The following is a 25,413-nucleotide window of genomic DNA, read 5'->3' on the forward strand; positions in this document are numbered from 1 at the left end:
TTTTCCATCTTAAACACCATTCTTATTCATTAAAATCAAACATTGCTAAAATTATCGACAATTTTATAGCTGACCAACTTATTTTTAAGATGGAGAGTGCTGGACAAAAAAAATTTCAAATTTCGGACTTATCATTCTGCAAAATCTCTTGCTAAACCAATATGGCGCATTATTTTGTAAATATTCGCTTGAGCTTTTTATTTCTTGTGCATCAAAATTTTTTATATTTATAACCGAAACAGCTACACAATTTCATCCTGATTTTAAGAAACGAAGAAGGTAATACCAGTGATGTAGAAGAAAGTGCATTGTCTATAGCTAGCTAGCTAGCTAATTCTAAGTACAAGCTTTGCTAACCCTCACCCTACTCATCTCTCTTTAGCATGACAATCCGGGTTAACATACTTTAAATTTTCTGATAATTTTCAACCAGAATTACCAACATCATTAAATTTAGCACCAAAATCTATGGAATCATGGAAATTCTCAAGTTTATGCACTAAGTACAACTGCCTCTTCATGTTAAAGGAAAAGAACTGACCATGCGCAAATCAGGCTCAGGTGCAGTGAAAATGTTGCACTGCAGTTAAATATTACGGTCAAACTTTTATAAAATTTAAAAACTTTAAATTAGAATAAATCCTGTTTTAATAATCTTTTGGTATTCCCAATTTCCTATCCTAGATAATTTTTGCTAATAAATCCAAATATGCCAATCATCTTATGGGTTAACCCAGATTTAAGGATAAATTAGAAATTAGTGGTAATTGGGTATTTCTCGAAAAAAAAATAATTTGGCAAGGGTGTAGGCCAATTAAGATAGCTGCACTTTCCACATTGTCTACATAATAGAACAATTTGCAATGGTCTCTGGGGAAGTAATGTACGTTGAAACAGTTTCGTATTTTGTTCTAAACCCACCAACAAACAAATTTAGCGAGAAAAATATGTTGTAGTAAACTATTAATTATGTATTATTCTACCTTTTCTTAAACAAAAAAATTATAGTTTTAACTTAAGTTAACAGTGTAACTTCTTCTAGAAAGTTGTTGTTTAAAATTTGTTCCAAAATGTTTCAAGCTGCAATCTTTTAACCTATCCTTTTAGGGGTGAGTGGGCAATTTTAAAATTAAAAACCAATAATAATCCTACTTTGTTGTGATTCCTCTATATATAATTAAAAAGCTGTGTGAAGAGTGAATATTACACTTTGGAAAAGAAGTTACTTGTGTCTTTGTATCAATGTCCTGTTTGTAAACCACATAGTGGACCCACCTTTCAACTATGTGACCTGTGTGACAATGCTCTGTCCCAATGCTTCAGCTTTAGTAACAAAAAAACAATCATAATTTTTTGAATTTTTATCTTACGTCCTTTAAGCTTACTTCCTGTGAAAAAACAAGTTGGCTTTATATGAAAGAGCTTGAAAAGTTGTCTATAAATCTTTTTTTTTAAAAAAATCCTTAAAATTTAAATTAAATCCTGACCATTTGCAGCTTTTAGCAGTCAAAAATGTGAAAGATGCTAGGGCTATTTGTATGCAATTATATACATTAAATCCCATAACACAGTCTAAATTTATTTCCTTACATAGGAATATAACGCAATGACATTTTGGGATAATCCTCAGATGGTAATTAACCATATTCGACATTCCTGTGTTACAAGTGATGATACAGGTAAATTTTTGTCAGTGTTTAAGACTGCATTTGACAAAAAAACTAAAAAAAATAATTTAACTCATCAGCTAATTTTTATTAATAGAACAGTTATTGGTATTTTGTGCTTCATAATATTTTTCATATTTTACATTTACATATATATTTTTTAAATATATATAATAGCGTAAATTTCAATCCTGTTAATTTGATCCATGTCTTTCTTTTCACCAATGCCCTCCATTGTTATATTATTTGTAAGTCTTTTATCTATTATATGCCGATTCTATTTGTAGGTATGTGCGAAATGGTAATTGTGCAGGATGAACCAGATATTTGGCAATCAAAACAAAGGAAAAGACTTGGAATGTTTCACACTGAAGATAGGTTTGTTAATTTGTTTGTTTGTTTGTTTGTTTTAACAAAGGGTATTATTTGGATATAATTCTATTTTTTCTTTTTGTGTTATTTAAATTGATATTTAAAAGAAAAACTTGATTTGGAATTATTTTACATAAATATTGTCTTGTTTGAACTAGTTAACTCTATAATACTTCATTCACCATTAGATTTTTTAAGTTTCTTGTTTTCACATTAAATAAATACATCTTGATATTTTACACATTTTGATGTATATATACCACCTTTCATCAGTCAGTATTAGCTCACCTATAGCTTCAATACTTTAAGTCTTCCAGATCTACTTGATTGTCTTAACAAAACATTTATGTTTGTGTGCTCAATAAAATGAGACTTTCTTCAGGCATTTCTCTTTGTTTTGTTTTTTGTTTTATATTTTAATAAGGATCATTATAACAAGTGAGAAGAAACTTAAATTTCTAGAAGTTTTTTTTTTATTATATATTATGTTTTCTTTGTCTATGATTCCTTCATTTATATTTTGTACACTACTAAAGTTTCCAAAAACATGTCCATCTCCCTCATTACTATATTCAGTGTGCGTTTTCTTCCATGATAATTTTCCTGTTCATTCCTTATCACTACCTCCAGTAGGTGTTAATAAAAAAATATATAAAAGAATCACAAATTTTTCTTGGTTTTCAGACGTTTTCGACAGTACATTCTCAGATTGGTATCAAATTGTAAATTCCCAAGTTTCGTCACCTAAATTATGAAGAAGTTATAAAAAAGTGCTATCATTAATAAGTTTAGAAAATTAGTTTTTTTAAATGGTTGATCTATGCACTTACACAAAGTTTTTTTCTTGACTTTTCCACCTTTTGTGAGGTAAGGTAGCATAATAAATTTATAGTCAGCTGCAAACTTGTTTGCGAAAGGCTAAGAAGTAAAATGTTCTTTGATAAGATTGGAAATTTAATTGACCAGTAATGCAAACATAAACTTTATTCCATGGTGGAGAAGACTAACTCTTAAAATCCTTAAAAAGATTGAAGCTTTATTATCTTCTTGTTTTTATAGCACAGATTTTGGTGACTACTCACAGTCGTTTGACATTGCTGTTAGTCCAGGAGTTATGGGACGAACCCCAAAAACAGGTCGTTTCGACAAAACACGGAAAAGGTGGGATTTTTTTCATTGTTAATGTTTTTACTTGCAAAGATATGTGTTAAAGTTACTTACTTATTTTCATAACAGGCAAGAATATCATTGCAAGAATATTCATTGGGATGATAACAAGACTGAAAAGTTAACTCGTAAGCTTTTATTTTGATTTTTTTGCATGTGTTAATAATGTTTGAATTTTTTTCGCATGATAAAGACATTTATATAATGAATTTAATATAGTTAACACAACCATGTCATGTCTTTCATACAGAAGCGGAAATAGATGAATTGTTTCAAGAAAAAGAATTGAATGTAGAAGAAACAGAAATAACTATAAAGGTATCCAAACTGAGTCAGCTCTTGCAGGACTCACTTAACCAGCCCAGTAATCCATTTATTGACTATGCAAAGTTTGATGGCGAGGTAAGAAGACCAGTCACAATTGATTTTTTTTTAATATTTAAATTATTGGGAATGAAAACAACATTCTTATGTGAAAGTGGAATCTCTCTAATTTTGATCTGCTACAAAATATGGTATTGTGTTGTGGTTTGGAAATATATCTATAGCGTTTTTAATCTACCTATACTTAATTTATCCTTGTTTAGGGACTGGAAGACACTTGTCCTACGAGAGATATTTGTATTTTTTTAACATTCTTACCTACAGAGGTAACTTTACTTTTTTTATTAACAAATTCAAATCTGTTGAAAATTTAAACACTTAATATTGTGAATCAAGATGCTTTTAAATTGAATGCCAGATATTATATAGATATGTGGCTTCCATTAAAGTTTTTAGAAATCTTGTATATAGTTAAACAGTACAAGCGAATGTGCTATTATTATCACAAAATGTATTGAATTTTCTAATACCTCAATGCTGTACACTTGAAACCATGCCAAAATTCCCCCCGAAAAACACTGACATATAATTTAATTCTCCCTTTCAATACCATTATGCAGGCATTGTCTATAAAATATTTTTGTATTTAGGAAGAGCGGTTACAGCCAATAAATATCACTTATGTTGGTAAGTGACTTGAGCTTTTGTAACCAACATTTTACTTTGAAATTAATATAGTTATGTAATTATCATGCAATGTGCAAATGTTCTTTTGTTTATAGATACTGCATGTGTACAAGATACAATTGGTTTAATTTTATATAAATATGTGCTCGAAGGGAGAAAACCGAAAGCACAAGTAAGACTTTCTATGATTGAAATGTGTAAAGTAGCATCTGATTAAAATGCATTGAATTTTAAAAGTGAACTCAGTTTCAAAAAGGTGAAACATATATAGTTGGTTCATCAGCAGTTAGCCCACAATGGTCAATGTGATACTCACAATGTTGAAAGTACTTGGACTACTTTGAAGAATTGTCTTCTAGAAGCTTCTGATGATACCTGTGGGTGGACGAAAGGACCAGCTAGACTTAGACAGACCTGGTGGTGGAATAATGAGGTTGACCAGTGTATAAAGGAAAAGAAGCCAAGCGTCGTGTTCGTACAGCAGTGTATAAGGCAAAATCAGAAGCAGAGAGAAACAGATTTGCAGATGTGTTAAGAAAGGAACACCAGCGCAATGAGGTATTAAAGATAGCGAAGCAAATGAAGAAGATTAATCAAGATGTTGTAGGTGAGAAGTGTATACATAATGATGAAGGTGTTTTGGCTAGCACAGAGGAGGAGAAAAGGGTAGCTTAGAAGAATTATTATCAGAGGTTGCTTAACACTGAGATTGATTGGGATGAGGATAATTTGCCTGATGATGATGTTGTAGAAGGGCCAGCTATGCAGATTAAGACAGAATGGGTAGTGGAGGCCATTAGGAAATTGAAGATTGCCAAGGCTGCAGGAGTATCAGGTATTGTTGCAGAGATGGTAAAAGCATCTGGATATATTGGAGTTGAGCTTCTTATAAGTCTTGCTAACCAGATTATAAAGGATGGTGCTATTCCGAGTGAGTGGCAGTCAAGTGTAATAGCGAATTATTTCAAGGACAAGGATGATGCATTACATAGAGGTTTGAAATTGGTTGATCAAGTAATGAAAGTTATTGAAAGAGTGATTGATAAGTTACTAGAGAAAGAATTGATATAGAAAAGTTGCAATTTGGTTTTGTTCCAGGGCGTGGCACTACCTTCAGGAAAAATATTTAGGAAAGAGAAAGAATCTCTATTTTGCCTTTGTAGATTTAGAGAAAGCTTTTGATAGAGTGCCACGTAAATTTATTTGGTGGGCTATGAGAAAATTAGGTGTGGATGAGTGGCTAGTTACGATGGTACAGTCTATGTACAGCAATGCTAGAAGTCGTGTCAGAATTCACTTAGTGATGAATTTAATGTAAATGTTGGTCTACATCAGGGCTCTGTACTTAGTTCTTTGTTGTTTGTTCTAGTCTTAGAAGCGCTGTCAATGGAGTTCAGAACAGGTTGTCCATGGGAGTTATTGTATGCAGATGATTTGGTTCTCATAGCAGAGTCGATGGAAGAATTAGTTGAAAAGTTTGAGAAGTGGAAGAAAGGACTAGTAGAGAAAGGGCTGAAGGTAAACACAGCAAAGTCTAAAGTCATGTTTAGTAGCATTGCAGCCAAGTGTGACCCTGTAGTTGGAAAGTGGCCTTGTGGAGTTTGCAGGAAAGGGGTTGGTAGTAGCTTAATTTTTTGTTAGACTTGCAAGCATTGAGTACATAAGAAGGACAGTAGTATTGGTGGAAGGTTAAGAGCTGACATTCAGTCTATATGCAAGCGTTGCAAAGGTGAGATTATAGAGAATGAAGTATTTCCAGCTTCAATGATGTGCAACAGTGGCTCGTTAGAGATAATTGAGAACTTCTGTTACTTAGGTGATATGTTTGGCAGTGAAGGGGGTGTTGGAAAAAGTGTTACTTGCAGGATAGGTGTTCTGCTTGGAAAAAGTTCAGAGAGTTACTTCCTTTGTTGACTAGCAGAGTCTTGTCTACTGAGGTAGGTTGTATGAGGCCTGTGTAAGAAGAGTTATGTTGTACCGTAGTGAGACATAGCAGTGAAGCAGGAAGATCTTGACCATTTAAAAAGGAATGATATGAGAATGGTTAGGTGGATGTGTAACGCCAGTCTGAGAGACAGAAAGAGTTCAGATGAGCTAAGAAGCAGGCTAAGTATCCGTATAATTAAGGATGTTATCCAGATAAGAAGATTAAATTGGTTGGGGCACTTGGAAAGAATGGAGAAGGATAATTGGGTGAGAAAGTGTAGAGACATGATAGTTCCTGGGGCAAAGCCCAGAAACAGACCGAGAAAGACTTGACAGGAGGTTTTAAGGACAGACTTGATACAGAGGAAGTTGAGCTTAGATCTAACTCAGTCTAGATCAAATTGGAAGAGGGTCATTAATATACTACATCCAACCCATGCTAGCATGGAAAACGGATGTTAAGCCGAGAATGATAAATGATTATGATTTTCTTGTCTTTTCCACCAAGGTTGTATTCCGATTGTTATACTTATCCCAGGCATGTTAAGGTTGAAGTTGAAGTAACGCTAGCAGCCATATTGCAAAAAAAAGGCTACAACCGCCCCCTTAACTTGTATAATGCATCATAACAAATCTAGTAACACCCACCTAACAATATTTTTAATCTTAAGGCCTCATTTATTCATTCTCTATAGTATTAAAAACCAAATGTAACAGATAATCAGGCGAACTAATGTTCTTATATGATAAAAAACATGACAGGGCCATAAATTTAGCACACAAGATGACATTTTTGGTACTTTTGTTTAAGTTCAGAGACAAGAAACAAGTTAAAGACGTAGATCATACACTAAAATAACTAAAACTATCCGTAATACTTAAAAATTATCTGTTACATAAAAATTTCTGTCCTACCCTCATCCACTCCTAAATTTTCAGAACAGTTCGTAACAAAACGATCATACCCCTATAATTATTGAAATAGCTCCCTACTGTAAATAAGGGCTATAAAGTAATGAAATTCTTGACGTGCTTAAAAATAAAAATCTGACCGTAGATGTTTATTTGATTAGGGACACTTATTTGGAAGGTAAGTTTATGTTTAAAGGTGCTAAAATTAAGAGTTGAATTAAAATTGAGTATGTTGCTAGAAGTTTATAACTACCTACCTACCTACCTGGGTAGGATGCGATTTTTTACTACGGTTTACGGTATTAATTAATGTCAATTTCTACAGTGATACTAATGATTATCAAATAAAAATTGGGATGCAAACATTTCCCTTTTAGAGTGACTTAAAAGCGTATTCATTACATATTGCTGAAGAAGATGGAGAAGCTGACATGGATTTTCCAGGTAAACAAACTTTTCAATTTGTTCCTTTCACCACGTTTGTTATGTTATAAATCCTGGTGATTTTTGTAGCAGCAAACAACTTTTCAAATGAATCGACCATTTAAAATATGATTTTTATTTCAGCGTTAGATGACAAGGAGTTGATGTCAAAGTTTGAATTTCATTATCTGGCTTTGGTTGAGGTATGGACTCAATAAGCCAATACTAGCACAGTCTTAAGAAAATGTAAATAAATTCATTATCCAGGAATAATTTTGTTTTTGTAAGGTTTAGTACACCGAGACTAAATTCAAAGGGGAGTTATAAATTACGGTTTACGGTGGTAATCTCATGTCGAAATTTGTACAAATTGGCTTGTTACAAGCTCGTGAGCTTGTATTAAAACGCAAATGTGTCCTACAAGAATAGAAATTTTTGCCTCTCTGAGCACCGACACGGGAGTCGTCGTGTGTTCGAATCTCATCGTGGTAACTATTTTTACTTTTTTTTTCTTTTTTAAAAAGATAAAATAACTGCGTAGTATGTAAAAAATATTATTGCGTATCTGAATAGTAAAATATGTCGTGTCTAACTTCGTAACAAAAATCACAATTTTATAGACAGCTTTTTGTAAACTTTATTCGCGAGGTTGTTTACGTATACCATACGTCTTGTTTTTTTCTATGCTAGATTTACCTACACTAACAGAGGTACAATTTAATTTTTGTTTGAACTTGTCTTTATAGAAGCACAAAGTGAATCGAGCTCCTGTTAAAAACTCTGTTTCAGTCAAAATGTAAGTTTCATTTCCTCTTTGTGTGAATCAGTACAGAAAAGGTAGCTTCAGATAACGAGAAATATTCTTGTTATTGTATTAAGCGAAGAAAACTTATAAATAAGTATGCTGCTTTGATAAAATTTGAAATAAAATTCCAAGTACAAAGTTCGTCCCAGGTTTTTCGAAATTTCTTGTTCCAGACTTTAGTTTTGTGTTTTGTTCTTGCTTAGATCGATCCCTCAGAACGGATATTCTGTTGTTAAAGTAGATCGTACAGATGTGAAAATGAAAGTAGTACTAGCTAAATTTCTTAAAAAGAGAGGAATCAAAAAAAATGGTGAGCATGATTTAAGTTATTACGTTACATAATTTTTAGAATCATTACACTTTGATTTTTTACCTTATATTTCACAGGATGTTGGAATACCCGTTTTACAGTTTTGTATATTTGATTTTTTAGGACGTGAATATTTCTTGGAGAAACAAGGCGAGGAAGGACATCACATCGATATGGAAACAACTTTGGAGAGTACCGGCACATTAACATTCAACCTTGTTCGAGACAGTGGAGGTAATTTTTTCGTATTACACTTAACTTGGTGTAGGTTTAACAAAAGTGCATGATTTTTTTAAACAATTGAGGTTTCAAAATGAGGCTGAAGGATGCTTATAAAAGTACTTTTTCTGGCTTAAAATATGCTTAGGTTATGCTTAATGGCAAAAAGATTTATTGAAATATGCTTATGAAAAATACATAATCAGGCTCAAAATATGCTCATTTGAAAAAAAAAGTTGCATTTGAATTTTGAGCATCAGTAATTACAAATCTCACTACATACTGGTTAATTAAGACATAAGTAATAAAAAGAAAAACTTTACAACATTTTCTTAGGCTTTACATAATGCTTAAAAACGACCAAATTTAAGCCTAGAGATGCTTACAAATGTCATGCTTATAAAAAAAAACATCTGACAGTCTCCTCCACGAAGTACTCAGCATGACTATGATGGTGTTTTAGTCAGTAGTCCATTTGATAGCCTGTAACCCAAACAGTACAGAAGACCTGTCTTTAATGACACGATGTTCTGTTATTTCTATGGAGCAGCTCTTCTATGAAACTGGTTAAACTTTTTTTTTGTTTCTTTCATACTGGTTAATTCAGATATAAAGAATAAAAGGAAAACTTTACGACATTTCCTTAGGCTTTACAAAATGCTTTATGCTTAGAAAATGACCAAATTTAAGCCTACAGATGCTTATAAATGTCATGCCTATAAAAACATGTAACGATGGTGTCAGATAGTAAGTTGTTTGTTAGCACATAACCCAAAGGCCTATGTTTAGTGCAATGATGTTCTGTTATTTCTATGAAATAGCTCTTGTCTGCAACTGGTTTTTCTAATGTAGCTCGAAAACCTGATGAAAAAGAATTACAAACAAAAACTTCAACAGCTCAAGCAGAAATCATGAGTTTACAATACAAGGTAATTTATATTCTAAATCAAAATTTTTCCCCATTTCCACCATCCACAAGTGTTGAAGAAGGCTGTTTGCAAAAAAGTCAGAAATACTGCAGCGAAGTCATAACTTTTCATTCCAGTGTAAAGTCACGTTACTTTTATCTACAGTAAATAAAAGTCATTCTGGAACGAATTCTATCAACGAAATGTAACATAATCTTTAAATATTCGGTTTAGTTGTGTGGAGATTTTTTGTAAATTTGGTTTGTTGTGCACTCCTCCACACTTTCTAAATGTTTAGTTGATGAAATATCTAATCTGAAAAGTATTGTATATTTGGCGATGCTTGACTAACTTTTTAGACGTTTAAAGATTACTACTCGCATTTTTCTCTGTAAAAATAACAGTTTCTTTGAAACAATGTACAATGTTTGATATTTATTTCTGCTTTTAGTCATACCGTGTATTATTGGTGCATCGTTTACTTGCATCTACAGAAGTATCGCTTGGTATACATGGTCAAAAAATTGAGATCGATCCGGTAGCACAACCAAAATCACAGAAATTTTTCACTTTACTTGACTTTACGAGAAACAAACCGGTTTGTAGAATTTCTTTCTTCGTAAACCTATTGTTTTAAAAATATTATATTGAACGCTGACTTTTGAACATTCTTAATAGACAGGGCGTTTCTTACCTCTAAAGCATTACCTTTGCAATCAATTGAAGTCGATGTTGATTGGTTCAATTGATTTTAGAAACCCCTATAGTCACAAGACCTTACGTAAAATTCCATGTGCACGCGCCCAATGAATTTATCATCCTTTCTCGTTCCAGGTCTCTTTAGCTGTCAACAACATTGCTGATTGTGAGATCACAGAAGAAAAACCTGGCAGAGCTGTTTTTAGAATATATTATAAAAAATCAGAAGACTTTAAACATTATGAGTTCGAAGCCTCACCTCAAATCGCAAGTATGTAACTCTCTATTTCTATCCATTATTTCAGCCCTTTACTTGTTTTTGAACTGAATCCTGTTTAACCTGGTTTTAAACCGAAGTGATTTTGAACCGAAGAATTATTTTATTTGATGTTGAAACGAAGTGTTAATTCAATCCCTATATTCCTGATTTTGGATCCGAAAAGTTATTTCAGCCCCTTTTATTATGATTTACAATCTTGATTTTTTTTCATTTTCTCCCCACCAAACAATTTTTTTAAGCAACTCAAGTACTAGGTCAAGACTTCAGTTAGTTAGAAAAAATACATGCTTTTTTTGACCGAGGTGTCTTAGTAGCTTTGGAAGTTGGGACGAGTAAACTTCCGAACCAACGCACATCTCGACAACCAATCAGAATTCTGAATACGCTGCCATGTTTATTATCGATGTTGGTCATGGCGCAGACGTCTTCATAATTGAAGCTGTGATCAAGAACACTTCAAGGCAACTTAAATGCGCAAATTAAAAAAACCCAGGCCGTAAAATTTCACTTAGCCTTTAATCTATCTAAATCTGTCATTATCGATTAAACCCACTTGCGGTCGGAATGTTCTCCTTCGTGCTCTCCTTTTGGGCACAAAGTGTACTTTTTACGGTCAAACCTTCACAGTACAAACCTTAATTATGCAGAATTTACAAGCAAAACAGCGTTAAAATGTCACTAAATGGCAAAAATTAAGCAGTATCTAAAAGATATTAAAGATTTATATTATATATTAAAAATTAAGTCTTGTATTTATGAAGGTTTCACCACAAACGCATTATGATTATGGCATGTGTAACCATTTCATAATGGCTGCTTAATCTGAATACTGGCCTGTGATTGGTTTAACCAGTATTATGACGTCACTGTTAAACTTATTCTTGTAGTCATTGTATTGTTCCACAAAACTTTGTTCTTGCCAACTAGGTTGATCCTCGTTTATTGTTAACGAGTAAATAAAATGTTATAGAATTCTAGAACTTCGTAAATTTGAAATTAAGCGCACAATTTTTTTCACATAATTTGGTGTGATGTGCACATGTAACATTAATGATGCACCTTTTGATATCGTTAGATTGATTGTGTTTTGGTATTTTGTAGCAAAATATGATGTTATTTACGCTTCATACGATTTTTAATAAAAACTTGACACAGGAAGTACTATGAAAATCAGAGCTTAAATATTGAGAACTTTCATGTTTGTGCTATTGTATTCTAGCTAGATTTTCTTTTTCTTTAGACGAAATTTTACGTAAAATTCACAATATATTAAAATCACGACCACAAGCTGTGCGAACTGAATTTTTAACAGCAAAAAAACGAACATACGAAAAAGCGAAGCGCAGGTGACACTTCAAGTCTTGTTGTTGTTGTTGTTGTTGCTATTGGTTACAAGTTATGAGTATTGTCAATGAAATTAAACCAACCACCAGCCCTTCACTTTTTACTTTTGTTGTGATCTATTAAACTTCAAAATAGAGTGTTATGTTAGTATTGGTAGAGTTTAGTTTCGTTATGTATATTTTGTGGAAATTATGTCCTTCAAGCAGGGTACCTCGCCTTTCATTTATCTGCAATAAATAATTCCTCATCGATCAATCAAAAAGAGGGGCGTGTCAAATAATACTATCCGAATTACGACGACTGTGTACCGAATTACGACGACTTTATGACACGACTGGTAATGTCGGCAATACATTTTTCACGAAAGTATTCGTATAAATAGATTGAAAACAGTTTCTTGTGCGTGATAAGATTTGCCGGCAGCCCAACTTTACCAATCCCCTATAGAAGCCAAGTCATGCGGAAAGGTAGAGGAGAAAGGTTAATTTTCATAACTACAAAAACGTTACAAGTAATAAACAAAGATCGAGAAGGAAAAGGGCGTGCATTTAAAAAACTTTTAGGGCGTAAATTCGCAAGTATTATGAATACGGCTTAAGAAAGTCATTTCCATTCTTCTTGATTTTGCAGCTACGATTCTCTTTTTCTTTCTACTACTCCGAAAAACAAACTCAACAAAACAAAGTCCCTTTTGCTTTTTTACGTTTTGGATTTCTAGATAGCAGACTTTTAAGATGGATACTTACATTAAGGTACTTTGCCTATCTGTTTTTCTCCTATATAAATCCAAGAGAATTTTTTTTAGCCCTGTTTGAAGTAAGTTGCTATTTTTATTTAAACGATTGTATTTAGTTTATATAATTATTTTTGTTTTATATTACGTCATGCTATAAACAAAATATAAGTTTTCTCGATTTTATATTTCAAATCAGACCAACAGCCACAGCAGGCAGTGGAACGAAACAAAATGTTTATTTTTACTAAAGGACCATATTTTCTGTATTTTTTATTGTCGAATAATTAACATCTAAGACCTGCGTGTTTAGTCAAATATGGAATTGAATCAGCAAGGATTTTTTGTTTAGTTATCTTGCGCAAAATTGGCAGCTGTACTCAAATATTAAAAAAACGCGGAAATATTACTGATTTTTTTATACTTTTATTATAAGTTAGATGGCGCAAAAAAAAAAAACAATGGAGCAGTTTCTAGGTCACAAAATAACAACAAAGAGTTATACTTAATTTATTCTGTGGATGTTTTGCGATAATACAGATTAGATATGCTACATAAGTGTCGTCCAAGACTTCTTTTGTGGTAAAACACTGAAGAACTTAGATTTCCATTTTGATGAATCGAAGCCCAGGTTATTTTCTTTTTTTTTTATCCTTACAGCGAATTAAATATATGTGAATTCAGAAATACGGTTCAATGACGTCATTTTTGTTGATGTAGCCTCGACGGTAGTTTTCTAGCGCCATCACGTTTTCAAGCACTGTTTCCAATCTTTCCCGTTTTCTTGCATTTCTTCTCTCAATCAACACGTCCAATAAGTCGTTTAGAATCCTTCTCTTGCGACGCATTTCCTCTTCTTTATATGCGACGGCATTTTCAGTTGACTTTTTCGACACGACGTCTGACATTTCAGCTACTTGGTCGTTGTCGTCAACTACCGCGTCTTCACTTTTTTTATTTTCATTTTCAACTTTATCTTTTACTTCTTCGTTTTTGACTTCTTTTTTGCTATTGCATTCCTTTTTATCTCCCCCACACGTACTTTCAGCAGCATATTCTGTTTCTACTGAACTCTCCTTCTTTACGCTTTTATCCTCATCTTTCTGTTTTTCATTTTCTGTTGCCTCAACTTCCTTTTTTGAAGAATCTTCAGCATCTTTTTTTGTTGTTTTCTTTTCTTTGTCTTCTTCCTTCGCAGTTTCTTTTTTACTCTTTCCTGCTGACTCTTTCTTCACAGCCTCGTTTTCCTTTTTTTCTGTTGTTTCTTTTTCCACAGCCTCTTTCTCACTCTTTCCGGCTGATTCTTTCTTCACAGTCTCTTTCTCACCCTTCCCGGCTGTTTCTTTCTTCTCGCTATTTTTCTCACCATTAGCTGTAATTTCATTATTGATCTCATCTTCTTTTTTATCAACTTTATCTTCTGTAGTAGCCTCTTTTATACTCACTGCGGTCTCTTTCTTAGCGACATTCTTTTTATCAACCTTTGTTTCCTTTTGGTCAGCCACAGCCTCTTTCTTTTTTACTTCAACCTCTTTTTTAATTTGTTTATCAGCCTCATTTTGGTCTGTAGCACTCTTTTTCTTGGCTGCAAAAACTTCTCGATCAACCATTACCCTTTTAGTCTCGAGTTCGGCATTTTCATTCTTTTCCCTTTGTGATATGGAACTTTCATCGTTTTCTTCTCCCTTCAAGTTTCTTTTTAACAAATCAGCTAAGGTCTCTATGGTGTTATCTACTTCAACATTTGCATTTTCCTCCCTTGAAGCAACTTTTGAAAAGTCTGCGGTTCCAATAATATTTTCTTTGTTCGCTTGCTCTCCATCTCGCTTTCTTTTTACTACCAAATCTTCTAGGCGAGCGATTTCTCGATCCAATTTATCGTTAAACTCCTGTCGTTCGTCGTGTTTCGAATTTTCGAGCAAACTTTCACGTTGCACTTTTTCTAACGCATCTTCGATCGCTCTTCTCAATATATCTCTGCTAAAATATTTTCCTAAAAATATATAAAATAAAAATGTTTTATGAATAAATATAGATAAAAGATAAAAGGAGACGCTAAAAGTTTGATTTTTTCTATTTATTTATAAAATATGAAAATTTTAATTCAACATAGATACCTTGACTGACAGAACGAGCTTCAATATTTACAAGCGATGCAAGCAAGACAAGACTGATCACCGAGTATACAGCCATCCCTTCAACGAAAGATAGGTCGCTTTTTTTTCAATCTTCTTTTCCTCCCTTATATATTTATTTAACAGAAAGCATATTTTGTTTTTTGCGAATGAAAACATCTGCGATCGTTAACTTTAAAACTCTCCAGCTGTATCCCTCTGTTTTTTCCCATTTGACAATAGCTTTTTTTGCTAGCATATATACAAAACATCTGCGATGGAACATTAAGAAAATAGTAATTGGAAAAAAATAGTACAATTAAATTCTATTTTATATGCGCAGTCCTTTTATTATAGATGCTGTTCACACGAAAATAATTTTTTAATTTTGTGTAATACTTCCCATCATCGACGCGTACCAACCTCGATCCCAGGGAGGTTGCGACGCATACAATGAAACACACATTTAAAGCGCGTACGTTTCTAAAATTTACCTTCTGAGAAAAGTATACCGCTCTCCTAACATATTTTCTTAAAGTGTGCATTTTGCAAACAAGTTGCTGGGAGCTTCTATTATCTTTCTGATATTGCTTGATTAAAAGGGCAAGTACTGGAAACGAAGTTGCGCATTTTGAGTTTTTTAAAAGAGGACTGTTAGGAACATTGCGATCTATGGCAGAAGTTTTATTCCACCCTAGTGCGCATGGTTTCGGCCAAAACAAAAAAGCTCATCAGCAGAAAGAGAGCCAAATAGATAACCAACATTGGGGGACAGCATTTTTGTTTCAGCCAAACACTCGTTCAGTTTAAGCTAAAAAAAAACAAAACAAGGTCATTTTTTTTATCGCATTCCTGCTTGAAATCCTTCGAAAAACGAAACTAACGACAAGCAACAGCGACAAGTTTGTAAATATACAAAAATGGAGACTTTTTTTGAGTTTTAAGTCATGGTAGTATTATGGTTGTATAACAATCTTTGATAGTTGAATAATATAGCTATTATTATGACATGAATGAGCGATTTTACCCTAGACTATTTATTCTAGACTACATTTCGACAGTCACAACTGCCAGTGTTAGCATAAAAAACAAATAGGGGCTTGATGATCAGGCGTAACACCTTCCGCTAGCTCTTGCTATTTAATTGTAAACAGAAAACGCACATGCAGGTTTTTATTATCGACGGAACTACTACAACTAGTTGACAATATTTCAAAAATTCTACACACTTCTACCACTAATTCAGTGTGTTCAAAACGTATGTTGGAGGTGTAGATTGCGCAGGACTAGAAAAAATTACGCATTGTATCTTCGCATCTTTCCACTACTTCGTTCATATTCATAAAATTAGCTAGCTAAAAATACAGGCGACAATTCCATATGTGCATCGTGTACAGGTAAACCAAAAACGTACAAAAAATAGACTAGCGGAAACTTCTTTCAGTTTAAACAATATACGAATCATAATTTGTTTTACGACTTGACAGCCATTTTAGCTTTCAAGCTTTCTGGCATCTCCGGAGGCGGCGGTCGTGGAAGACGGAATGCAACTTTGACAGAGTCGTAGATAAACCATTGCAACGCAGTAAGGGTACCAATCATAATGATACGTGGTCCAAGACCTTTCCATAAACCTAAAACGATACAATCATACCGAAGGTGATTGCATTTTCGTGTGACTTTTACTCGAACAAAAGTGGTATAGCTTCGAATGCTTTTTGCACGAGAAGATAAACCATGCATATATAAAAACAAAACTGTCGATAAAGTGCAGCTGTCACAGATTACTAGCTACTTTGTATAGATAATATTTTGTGTGCCTTTCCTTTTGTGTGAATTTCCACACAAAATATCTTGGACTAAAATCTCCCTGCTTTCACACCACATAAACAGAAAAATAATTAAACATAAACGTTGGATTGTGTCATCACCACTTTTCCAAACAAATGTTTACCTTTCATTCCAAGTTCTTTTGCAGCTTGGATTGGCGTGCTACCAACATCATTATTCAACTTGGACACGACAGTATCAGCTGGATGGGAAACAATAGCACAGAACACACCAGCAATATAACCAGCACTAAACGTCACAACCAATTGTTCAGATTTCGAGCACTCTGATCGAGGTTTAGGCACAACATATTTGTAAATAGCTTCTACAGTACGTTCGAAGCAAGCGAACTTCATCATCGTGTAAGGGATTTGACGCATCCAAAGTGGTGGCAGTCCTTTGTAAAACCTAAAATAAAGTGTAATAAATTCTAGTGTAAAATAGCAACACAAATAATTTCTGATCCCTATGTTTATGCCACATCCGTACCTCGATTGAGCGTACAATCATGACCTGGCGAGTATAACAGGTGTAATCAAATAGAAAAAAAAAACTACTTTGTGCATAGATAAAATACTGCGAAATTTTGGAACATATGTAGCAAATAATAGGTGGTCCAAGCGTTTGTCCACTCATAACATCTAAACACAACTCAAGGGCATTCTGCTTTGACTTACCCAGACAGACCTTCCATTTTGTAGAGTTTTGGCACGCCTTCTCTTAAGGTGGACGCAAATCCTGGTGAGGTTTGAATACGCACTTTTACAGCTTCCATTGGTGCCAAAGCAATATCAGCGAAAAATTCAGCACTGGCAGATGCAGCCAAGTATAAAGTGGTTCTGTACAGGTACGAATACTCCTCTCCCATCATGTTACCATACAAAATTTTAAAAACTTCATAAAAACCAAACTTGCAAAGTCCTTGCATTGAGTAACCGATTAATGTTGGTGCCCATCCTTTTGCTAACCCTCGAACCCCCTCTTCTTGGATGGTAAGTCGACCACCGGATATTATACCTTTGTATTTGTTTGGGTCTACCTGCAAGGTGAGAAATATGTTGTTTGTGATAAGTGTGATGGAGATAGTCATGAACACACTTACTAAACAATACCAGGCAATTGTGAGCATTGCAACAGCAGCCAAAAAGGCAATGTAATTTCTTTCTTAGATTAGTAAAATTTACAGACATTTTTTTACTGAAGATATTTTATCTCAAATTAGTACTATTTTAAGGGAATTAAAGAACTAATTTTGTGAGTCCTCACATTTTGAGAAAATTAAATTTTGCGAAGTTCGTAAAATAAGAATTTGATGAGAACTTGTTTCTTAATTTATATAGATTTTCAAAAGGGCTTTTATGCAGGAAACATAAAAGAAAGACTGCTGAAGTTGAAATTCAATATATAGTTATAAAAAAATAGGGTATAAATCGTTTTTTAGATTAGTTAGGGTTGATGGATTGGCATCACAGAATGCACAACAATATGGTAATTTATGGATAAACACACATGCAAGCGTGGATAAAAAACAACATTAACAGGAAAGATGGTTATTTATAATTAACATTGGCATTTTTCAACTTGGACATAAAACAACTTAGTTCGAATAAACTAAAAAAAAACTTTTTTTACGCCAATAAAATTTATTTTATAATTATAATAATAAAAAAAAAAATTATTAGAGCTATCAAAGACATGCAAATTGATAACACATGACTTACTTGAATTCTACATTTGACAAGATCAAGTGGAACGACAGCAGTATGTGTGATACCACATGACAAAATTCCACCAAAACCACACAAAGCATAATATTTACCAGAACCAAATTCACAACTGTCACCTAGAAATTATTAATAATAATATTGTAGAAAATGTTTTAACTCGTAATGAATGGGTTTTAAAGAACTTCAAACACAGACAAAACACGACAGCCATTATTGGCTTTAGAGAAAATAACTTGAATTTAGGGAATTGATATGTATTTTAGTAAAAAATTATAGAACCACCTTTGTGGTGTGATAGACAAGGCATGATTTCCAACAATCTAATAAGTTGTTTAAATTTATTATTTTATTTATTTACATGAAAAATATGTTAAACAAGATTTTCGTCATGCCATAATGGATTAGCCTAAACACCCTCCCCCTAAAATGGACAAAGTTTTTTGTTGACCATCCCTAAGGCCGAAGGAATTTGTACCTAAGTTTACCGTTGTCTGAATGTCAGGTGTACCATGCGGCATCATTATTCATTATGCCCCTAGCTATGGGTTGAACCCGAAACCCTTGGAGCACAAACCGAAACTACAGCGCCAAAACACAACCTCTGGAGACTGGGACATATATCCAAATGAGGCAAGGCTTAAACGCATGACTTTGTATAGCACGATGGGAACATGGGCCCTAAATTTAAATTAACACAAAACAAATATAATAGACAACAGTCAAAAAAATTGTTACCAAAACCAAAACTATATACTATAAAAAACCGTGCCATAAAACTGTATACATCGATGACTGTGTCATAGAATCAGTTATTGTGTTTTTGCTTAAATTTTACAGATTTCTGGTGAATCGCAATCTAAACATTGTGGGAATGTATCAGCGTCGTCATCTTCTATGTTTGGAAAAATGCATGGCAGGATAAAAATGAAAAGACACGTTATTTGAATTTTGATGACGTCAGAAACCCATTCAAAAAAATATTAGAAACTTGTTTTCACGTTGCCTCCATTGTGTAAATCCTAAACTGCTGATTAGGAAAATGTATATGATCATGTGATTTTGATGAGCGGTTAATGAAAAATAAGGGTTTAAAAATTTTGCTTATGTTAGCAATGGCCCGTCAAAACCCTAAATATTTTTTAGAAATTTGTTTACCTGTTGCCTTCATCATATAGATCTTAAAACGCTGATCAAGGAAATGTAAAGGATCATGTACTTTTGACAAACAGTTGCTGAGATTTTAGGGTTTAAAAGTAAAATGAATTTGGTTTAGACCCAGGGTTGGGAAAATTACCCAAATTGGTCCTAGGTGGTCCCTAGTTACCCACGCGGTGAAAAATCATTGACATCACCACCTCGTTTCCAAGTTATTTGGCCTCAAAGTCTCAGGTGAACTGTAATGGCTTTATAAATCTAATATAGGAATAATATAGGATTGACGTTAAAGTAGTGTTATTGTGTTGCGCCGTAACGTCATAAAATTTAACATTTGAGACATACTTTTTAGCAACTTTATACTACAAAAAATCGCAATCTAAACATTGTGGGAATGTATCAGCAAAAAATTTAACATTTGAGACATACTTTTTTCAGCAACTTTAAAAGAAAATTTTGGCGACTTCAAAAGAAAATGAACACATCCGCATGACCGTCACACTCTGTATTATTATATAAGATTTTATTATTATGCTTTATATACTATACCGGTTCAGTATTTTTTTTCATGTGGGGTTAAAGAATGTGGCTCAGGGGCGACTTAAAATCAGAGGGTCAGGAAATAAAGCATGACATGCGGAGTGATTAGTTGTTGTTGGAAATCCTCAGCGATGGTGTGGTAGTGTGCATTTTTTGAGGGATAACTTCATATTTTCATTCTCTGGAGGAAAAGTGAAGACAATGATGATTTTAACTAATGAAATTTTTTATGCAGTGAATATGCATGCTGGCGGCCAACAGTAAACTGAGCTGAGGGCGCCGATAAGCCGCATACGCTGTAAAAAATGCGGGCGTTTTCGGCTCATTCTTCTCATTTAAACTTTGTCGCGAAGAAGGAAGGTGCTATTTTGTTGTTTTACTCTCAGTTTATAATTTGTGGGATTTTATTACAGCTATATTTATCGAATAAATGATATAAAAAACAGCTTTTAGAACTTCCACTGTTGAGTATATGACTATTAGTCTACCGTTATGTTTATGTTTAGTATTGGGTACCTTAACCATGCTGTTACAGGCCGATATGCAAAAAGAGGGTGCCGATAAGCAGCAAACGCCTGCATATATAAGGGCGAGTTCAGGCGACTTTTCGAATTATATTGAGGGTTGTCCGCCGAAACCGCCCGCACTTTCCCGAACACGCCTGGAACATTCCCGAAATGCAAAACCTTGTAACATAAACATGGCGGACGACAGTTGAAAGAACGCGCTTGAAGAGAAAGAAGGTAATAAAGTTTATATATAAGTTATTTATCAAGTAAATCTTATCAAAAACCATAAAAACAGTCCTTTTAAGAACTTAGCTACCATATAGTTAGTTCATTTTAATTTTTATACTTTTTTAAATAATTAATTCTTCGAGAGTCATTTATGGTGAATCTTTTTTTTTTCGGGCATTGTTCGGGACTATGCGGGTTTTTTCGGGCAAATACCTGAATTTTTTTTAAAACGCCGAACTTGCCCGAAAACGCCCACACTTTTTACGGCGTATGCGGCTTATCGGCACCTTCGTTATGCAAATAATGCGCTATAACGGTGCCGTAGCTGAAAGTACTATGGACTTTGTTAATAAACAGAAGACAGACATTTATGTTAATATAAATATACGCGTTCTTATTATGTTTACTAACCCTCTGTCATAACCAGAGATTTAAGTCTAACATCCACTACCACTGCTCACAGCTGTTTCGCTACGGTCAAACCGCAGACAAAAATAAAATGGCTTCCACAATTTTTTTTGAAATTTTGTATTTGTATCATTTTTTAAGTTATTGAAACTTTTTTTTGTATTGTTTTAATTTTACTGAAATAAAAAGTATTAAAACGATCTACTTTTCTACTTTTTAAATATATAAATATGTTATACATGTGTGTTATGGATTTCGAGTTATTTCGTCGAACAAAACACACAAAATTAGAAAAAACATTATTTTTGGCGAAAGTATACCATCTTTCCAACCTCGTGGCAACGCCGCGCTACTAGCAATGGACTTGACAGTTGGTATGGGGGGCCTGGAAACAAGGTTCTATCGCCCAGTACCGTGCACCGTTCGTCTCACAAACTATAAACTACTTAAATTTTAAGTTAAAGTCTTCTTCAGGCGCTAAAAAAGAGAAGAAAAAGTTCCCAAAGTGGTGCACGGGAATTCTGTCTAATTAAATAAGTATCTAAACTTCTAAGAGAGTCATAGCAATGCCATTTAATGTTTTGTTAGGTATGGTTTTTCCAAAAAAAATTACGGCGGCGTGGTGTTTACCTTGGACTTGATTGCTCGACCCAGGAATCCTGGTTCGAAACCGGAATTTTTTGAAAATGTTGGAATAAGCAAGACAACGGTGTCTTTGCAATTTTTTAGCTAGCTAAAGTTTGGCAGAGCATGAGGTAAGGGACAAAACAGTAAACTACTTTATTTTGCAGGGATTTTATTATTTTTGTGCTATTAGAGCACGCTTAAGTTTAAGAAATTGTTTTACAGCCTGTAAAACTTTAAGCTTGGCTAATTGTTATCTTTTTTAATCTTGCTTCTCCTGTTTTATATTTTTCTGTAAAAAGTAGCTATTTTTTGGTCCTACAGTTTTGCATTTTGTAGCTAAGTAACTTAATACTTCTTTTTTATATTTAGTTAAGACTTTGGTGGGCTTTCTCAAGATGAAATTGTTGAATTCAAAGATGTTTTTAGCTACCTAGCTAGCTAATCTTGGCTTTATCACAAGATTGGGTGTTATTTTATAGAATTTATAAAGAAACACAAAATGATTGCTTTGTATATATATAATAAATAAAATATTTATGCACAACTTGAGGTATTTTCTTCAAGCATGATAAACTAAAATGTTGAAACCGTCGACTCTGAATGACGTTTTATTCAATATATAGATGTCACATATTTGGCCCGAAAAACCTTAGGACAATTTCGGACAGTTTAATATTTCATCTACATCATCTTTAATGGCCTCAGAATCCAAAGTAATGTTTTTTATTCAGTTAATAAACAAATTTTCAGCATACATTCAGGCTCTATAGGCCGTTTTTTACATATTTCTCACATTTGGCCCAAAAATAACCCTTTGGACAATTTCAGACAGACTAATATTTCATCTACATCATCTTTAATGGTCTTAGAATCCAAAGTAATGTTTTTTATTTAGTTAATAAACGAACTTTAAGCATACATTAAGGCTCCATAGGCTGTTTTTCACATATTTCACACATTTGGCCCAAAAATAACCCTTTGGACAATTTCGGACAGTAATAAAATTAAGTAATTTTCATTCCAGATATTTAACTTAAGCTGTGGACCATAAAAAACATGTTTTTTTAACTTTATTCCAAAGATTTTGTGGAATACATTTATCTAAATGATAATTTTGAAGTCATTTTAGACATTTTGGCCTAAATTTACCAATTTCGAACAGGTGTCCAAAAAAAATTTTCTTTTAATAATATGGACAATTTATCTAAGATTATTATTCTTTTTAGAGAATATAAAAATCTTATTTTGTTCTTGAAATATCCTGTTTTAACTGAGAGGGTAAATCGAATATTTTTTCGTAGCATTTTTGTCCGCTCCGAAACAGCTTGTGTGCTCGACATTAAAAGAATAAATTATACAACACGGCAATAAATGTTTAAAAAAATGTTGTTTCGGGTTTCTCCGGGCGAAATTTTTAGTTTTTTTAAAATGCCGCAAGTCGTCCGACAGCCCTGTGGTTTTTGTGGCATTTTCGGCGAGTCTGCACCCTCGTACATTGATCTAATTTCATGATCTCACTTTTCTGAAAGGTCACAGCAGTAAGTCCTGCAGCTATGGCCTTAAATTTAGGACTTATCATTATCCCTAAAATATCAAAAAAGGATAAAATGATAAGCTTAGTATGTTGGACTATAATGGTTCAATATAGCTAAAACTTAAAACATGTAAATTGCTATTCAAATCACTTGGATCAAATCCTAAGCTTACCTGGGTTTGCTGCAGCCATTAAATTACGTCTCGGTGATTTTGTTGAAGCTGTTTCATTGCTGGAACATGCTGCCTTTGAAAATGGTGAAGCAAATAAGTTAGATTTAGATATTTCTGCAAATTTGGTAAACATGTCCATCGTGAAACAAGCTTCCCGAGCTGTGTGGTGTCGAAAGACCGTAAATGCTAACGGTAAAACATCAATAAAGGTTATATATACATGGTCACACGTGAAATTAAGTTAGCCAAATAGCACTAAAAAGACTCTGACTTGTCAGAGAAACCACGCCTGACGTAAGTCGGACGGCTAAAGGCCGATCTTCACTGAACAATTGTTTGCAAAGCCGAAACACTAATACGAAAATGTATGCCTATACATGCTGCGGGTTAGTATGAATATAAGCAAAAAATCCAATCATCCTAATTATTATGTCCACAGTAATTTTTTCTTTCTTGTCCCTTGCAACGTTTTGTACTATCAGCGAGCATAAAAAAGCATTGAAAATTATTTTTACTGAGATGGAGTGCGAAGCCTTTCTGTTGCAAAAAGCACAGACCAGACCCTCCGTCCTTTGTGTTGCCAGCTGAAAAATCACAACAAACAAATCACAGCCGACCATCTCCTCTCTGCCCTGCATGTGACTTAGCAGGCTAAGGATTGTTGAAACCGTAGCTACCTGTCAATCGCCTATTTATTAATTAATTCGAAGTTGGCTCAGTTGGTTGCTCACCTTATTAGGGCGTTCCACAAATTTCTTTAAGTAGGAACACCGTAGGTAAGGCTAAGGTTAAGAATTCTTCTTCCTCCTGGTGCTTGGCGTGGAGTAACTACTTACGTTGTCTTCTCTATTTTTTCCCACACCTTGCTACCAGACACTTATTGCTCAATTTGCTAACCAATACATGTTCCCAGCTGTATGTGCTTTTGACCAACTGCATTGCACCGGTTCCAACTGGCGGACGATCCTTCTTGTGATAATAGGAAACAACTAGACAACCTGATTGTTACACAGCACTTGCGGGGGCTCCTGCATTACCTAAACAGCCTCCTCACTCCGTTTCCTCACACACCACTTATTCTTGTTTTTCTTGGGGTCAGAGGGGACATTTTTCTAATGATTGTCCTAGGAAGATTTCCTATGGTATAGGCAGTGGTGGATCCGAGTGGTTTCAGAATGCTTCTCACTAGAATGTTCCAGAAGGCTCCTACCAAAGGGTCAGGTTGTCACCTGGCTCCCGGTCCCCCTGCTGGAGGTTTAACAAAGGCTTACCTTACCTTGTTGTGCCTTGTTGTAGGCTTTCGAAGAAAGTCTTCAGGATTGGCAGTTGTGTGCCAGTCCTCAGCTTACTCTGCAGGAACAACTGCCTCTTCACACACAAATGCAGAGTATGTTTCAAAAGTCACCCAGAAACTCGCTGTTCATTCTGGCCCTCTCAACCTAGTGTCAGTAATTTTTTTCCTGTTAAGTTTACAGTACATACTCCTCTAAATGTTCCGTTATTAAGCAAATTACTAGTTTTTACCCCAACCGGGTTTAAGTTAATTTTGTTTTTTCAGGGTTTACCCACGGTTTTAAATTAGGTTTTCACCAAGGTACGCTTGTGTCAGCTACAACTAATAGCAAATCCTCCAATTTTAAAAGAATTGAATCGTGGTCATACAGTAGGGCCCTTTAATTACCCCTCTATTGCTAATTTTCATTGCTCCCCATTGGGAACAGCACCTAAAAATGATGGTACTATTGACATGGTATGTCTTCTTGGACAAAATTGCGTTTTAGCCAAGCTGGTT

At 34.0% G+C, this 25,413-nt stretch overlaps 2 protein-coding genes across 2 annotated transcripts; one reads left to right on the top strand and one right to left on the bottom strand.

The window, feature by feature from the left end:
* Positions 1-121: 121 nt before the first annotated feature.
* LOC130625934 (target of rapamycin complex 2 subunit MAPKAP1-like) lies at positions 122-14,095 on the top strand. The gene is made up of 18 exons (XM_057441060.1): positions 122-279; positions 1,595-1,679; positions 1,955-2,045; positions 3,099-3,200; positions 3,276-3,334; positions 3,457-3,608; positions 3,794-3,856; positions 4,181-4,217; positions 4,313-4,389; positions 7,433-7,499; positions 7,623-7,681; positions 8,225-8,274; positions 8,487-8,593; positions 8,717-8,827; positions 9,665-9,741; positions 10,172-10,318; positions 10,555-10,690; positions 11,940-14,095. Exons 2-18 carry the CDS (start codon positions 1,607-1,609, stop codon positions 12,047-12,049), a joined length of 1,518 nt encoding a protein of 505 aa, XP_057297043.1. The 5' UTR covers positions 122-279; positions 1,595-1,606; the 3' UTR covers positions 12,050-14,095.
* LOC130625107 (calponin homology domain-containing protein DDB_G0272472-like) lies at positions 13,274-23,807 on the bottom strand. Its single transcript, XM_057440181.1, has 11 exons — positions 23,622-23,807; positions 18,442-18,563; positions 17,398-17,759; positions 16,845-17,128; positions 16,367-16,524; positions 16,054-16,176; positions 15,650-15,701; positions 15,385-15,560; positions 15,069-15,162; positions 14,894-14,971; positions 13,274-14,769 (listed from the first exon to the last, which is right to left on the bottom strand). Exons 1-11 carry the CDS (start codon positions 23,758-23,760, stop codon positions 13,457-13,459), a joined length of 2,901 nt encoding a protein of 966 aa, XP_057296164.1. The 5' UTR covers positions 23,761-23,807; the 3' UTR covers positions 13,274-13,456.
* Positions 23,808-25,413: the final 1,606 nt, after the last annotated feature.

The sequence above is a fragment of the Hydractinia symbiolongicarpus genome, chromosome 14 (assembly GCF_029227915.1).
Source record: "Hydractinia symbiolongicarpus strain clone_291-10 chromosome 14, HSymV2.1, whole genome shotgun sequence".
Lineage (NCBI taxonomy): Eukaryota > Metazoa > Cnidaria > Hydrozoa > Anthoathecata > Hydractiniidae > Hydractinia > Hydractinia symbiolongicarpus.

Excerpts from the sequence above, each read along its gene's own strand:
- LOC130625107 (XM_057440181.1), bottom strand. The coding sequence starts at position 23,760 with ATGGACATGTTTACCAAATTTGCAGAAATATCTAAATCTAACTTATTT. Across the intron at positions 18,564-23,621 it reads AATGGCTGCAGCAAACCCAG|GTGACAGTTGTGAATTTGGT; the intron begins GTAAGCTTAGGA and ends AATAATTTCTAG. Across the intron at positions 14,770-14,893 it reads AGCTCGTTCTGTCAGTCAAG|GAAAATATTTTAGCAGAGAT; the intron begins GTATCTATGTTG and ends ATATATTTTTAG.
- LOC130625934 (XM_057441060.1), top strand. The coding sequence starts at position 1,607 with ATGACATTTTGGGATAATCCTCAGATGGTAATTAACCATATTCGACAT. Across the intron at positions 1,680-1,954 it reads TGTTACAAGTGATGATACAG|GTATGTGCGAAATGGTAATT; the intron begins GTAAATTTTTGT and ends TTCTATTTGTAG. Across the intron at positions 3,609-3,793 it reads ATGCAAAGTTTGATGGCGAG|GGACTGGAAGACACTTGTCC; the intron begins GTAAGAAGACCA and ends ATCCTTGTTTAG.